This window comes from Pundamilia nyererei, unplaced genomic scaffold, assembly GCF_000239375.1.
Source record: "Pundamilia nyererei isolate P.nyererei 1_Seehausen unplaced genomic scaffold, PunNye1.0 scaffold00004, whole genome shotgun sequence".
Lineage (NCBI taxonomy): Eukaryota > Metazoa > Chordata > Actinopteri > Cichliformes > Cichlidae > Pundamilia > Pundamilia nyererei.
The window spans coordinates 5,138,769-5,141,121 of NW_005187405.1; the positions used below are offsets into that span (position 1 = coordinate 5,138,769).

General features: G+C 37.8%; 1 protein-coding gene across 2 annotated transcripts in view; it reads left to right on the top strand.

The window, feature by feature from the left end:
* tnn (tenascin N) overlaps positions 1-2,353 on the top strand; it is a 42,420-nt gene that overhangs the window by 27,182 nt on the left and 12,885 nt on the right. For both annotated transcript variants that reach the window (XM_013911469.1, XM_005721307.1), the window contains exon 9: positions 1,314-1,577. In XM_013911469.1, coding sequence (XP_013766923.1) covers positions 1,314-1,577 — 264 coding nt within the window. The remainder of the gene's footprint in view (positions 1-1,313; positions 1,578-2,353) is intronic.

A 2,353-nucleotide genomic window follows, 5' to 3' on the forward strand; every position in this document is an offset into this window, starting at 1 on the left:
AGGTGGTGATGCATAAAATACACTAATAATTACCAATAACTAAGAAATTATTGGCTATTATATTGGCTATTATAAAAGGCACTGAAAGAAAACCCAGGTCATGTATTTATGAGGATTTACTTCAGGGTTATGTTGTTTAGTCTTGTAAAGTTTGCCAATAGACCCTGGCTGATGTTGTCCAGGTATTCTACTTTTCTTATTATATGAGCTCATTTTTTTTCATTATACAACCTTATCAATATTGATTGCCATAGTCTACAGCTATATGTTTCTGTAGAGACCAATGTCAGTGATGTTGTGAATAGATGGATGACAACAGTTTTTTTCTTTTTTTTAACTTAACAAAGACAAAATGGAAAATCTTTTAATTGGCTCAAAAACCAAGTTTATTTATAAGTGAGCAACAACAGGTGACACAGTAAGATTTCAGGTCAAGGTCATGGCATTGTTTGACATTCTGATTTGAGCTTTAAACCCTGCATTAACTCAAGGCAGCTTTCCTTCATCTTAGAAATATCGCCAAAATATGACTCTCCTGGCTCGCCACGACTCAGAATTTTTTTTCATTTTTAGTAGACTGGATTACTGCAATTCTCATTTTGTTGGACTTCCTAAAAAGATTATCAGTAGACTGCAGCTTATCCAATACTCTGCTGCAAGGTTATTAAGTAAAACGAGAGAATAACAGAGCACATCGCTCCAGTTTTAGCAGAGCTACATTAGCTTCCAGTATCTTGCAGAACTGCTTTAAAAATACTCTTACTTAAATGGCATTGGACCATCTGGACCATCTTATATTTCTGAAAGTCTGTCACTTCATATCCTGGCTCGCACTCAAACATCCTCTGCTGCCAAACTCTTAGGTATACAGTATTCCTCACAGAAAGAAATTGGGGATGCAGCTTTTGGTGTTTATGCCCCCAAAATCTGGAACAGACTATCTCAATATACCGAGGAAGCAAACTGTGCCAATAATGTCAAGAAACTCTCAACAACACACATTTAAATCTGGCATTTAGCTAGTGTTTACATTTAATAAAAATACCACTTCACTGCTTTACCTTTAAGTGAGTTCAGCAGCCGTATTTAGTATTCTGGTTCAGAACGTGCAGTTTCTCTACAGTCCCGTCTGCTTCTGTTCCTTCAATGTTTATTTTCTTTTTCTATATTTTTTATGTAGAATTTCGTCTTATTCATTTAGTATCCACGTGTGGGATGTATGTGGATGCATATATGAACATATTTCTAATGGGGTGTTTGACTTTTTCAGCTCTTTTTGATGCTTTTTTTTCTTTGCTTTTTTACGTCTTCAGATATTGATGCTCCAACAAATCTCGTCACTACCGAAGTAACAGAGGACACTGCAACAGTCTCCTGGGATCAAGCCCAGGCTGGAATAGAGGGATACATGCTGAGTTACACTTCTGCTGAGGGATCCAGTTCAGACATCTCTGTAGCACGTGATAGTACCTCATACAGGCTGATAGGCTTGAGGCCTGGAGTTCTCCATAATGTCTATATCTGGGCCTATAAGGGAGACAAAGTCAGCGGAAAGAGTTCAACAGAAGCTGAAACAAGTAAGTGCTGAAAGGGGAAACATTACAGTAGAGACTGATTTGATTATTTGGCTGTCCGTCATTGAAGACTCCCACAGAGGAATCATATTTTGGAGGTCAGCTAGGAATATCTACAAAGGTAAGGCAGAAAAAAGAAACTCTTATCCCCTCTTTTTTTTTTAACAATGGTGCTGAAAGTGTAAACAAATGCTTTTATCTTTTGTCTCTTTTTTACTGATTGCACAATAGCCTTTGATTGTCTGAAAAGTGATCAAAAGCGCAACTGTTCTTTGCTGCCTTTGAACTTGGAGCAGTCTGTGAACTAAAGTAAAGGTTGATTTTAGGGTCTCTTTTTCTTAAGCTCCTTTATGTACGACCTTAAAAAACATACAGATAACTGGTCAATTACTACCTCTTGATCTTGTGCGTGCTAGGTTGACAATGTGTGAAAAGCATTAATATAGACATTCCACACTTAGCACACCAGCCCCTCTTATCCATCTGCCAAGAGTGGAACTTGAACTCTGTGTGAAAAACGCTGTTTAACATAATTAGGTGGTACACCTCATTTAAAAGCAGCCCAGTTTAGCCTCGGGTTGAATGTTCATAAGAAGTTTGAGCAGAAGCATTTTGCTTGGTCAACAGAGCAAGACACTTCTCATGTCTCTTAATCTGGCTGTTGTGCAGATTAGCAGCTGTTGCTGTCTGCTGGTATTGATGTTTTTGGAAGAAAGTCAGCAGAACAAGAAGTATGAGTGCTTTAAAAAATATCTTTACGCATCAGGATCACAATGACT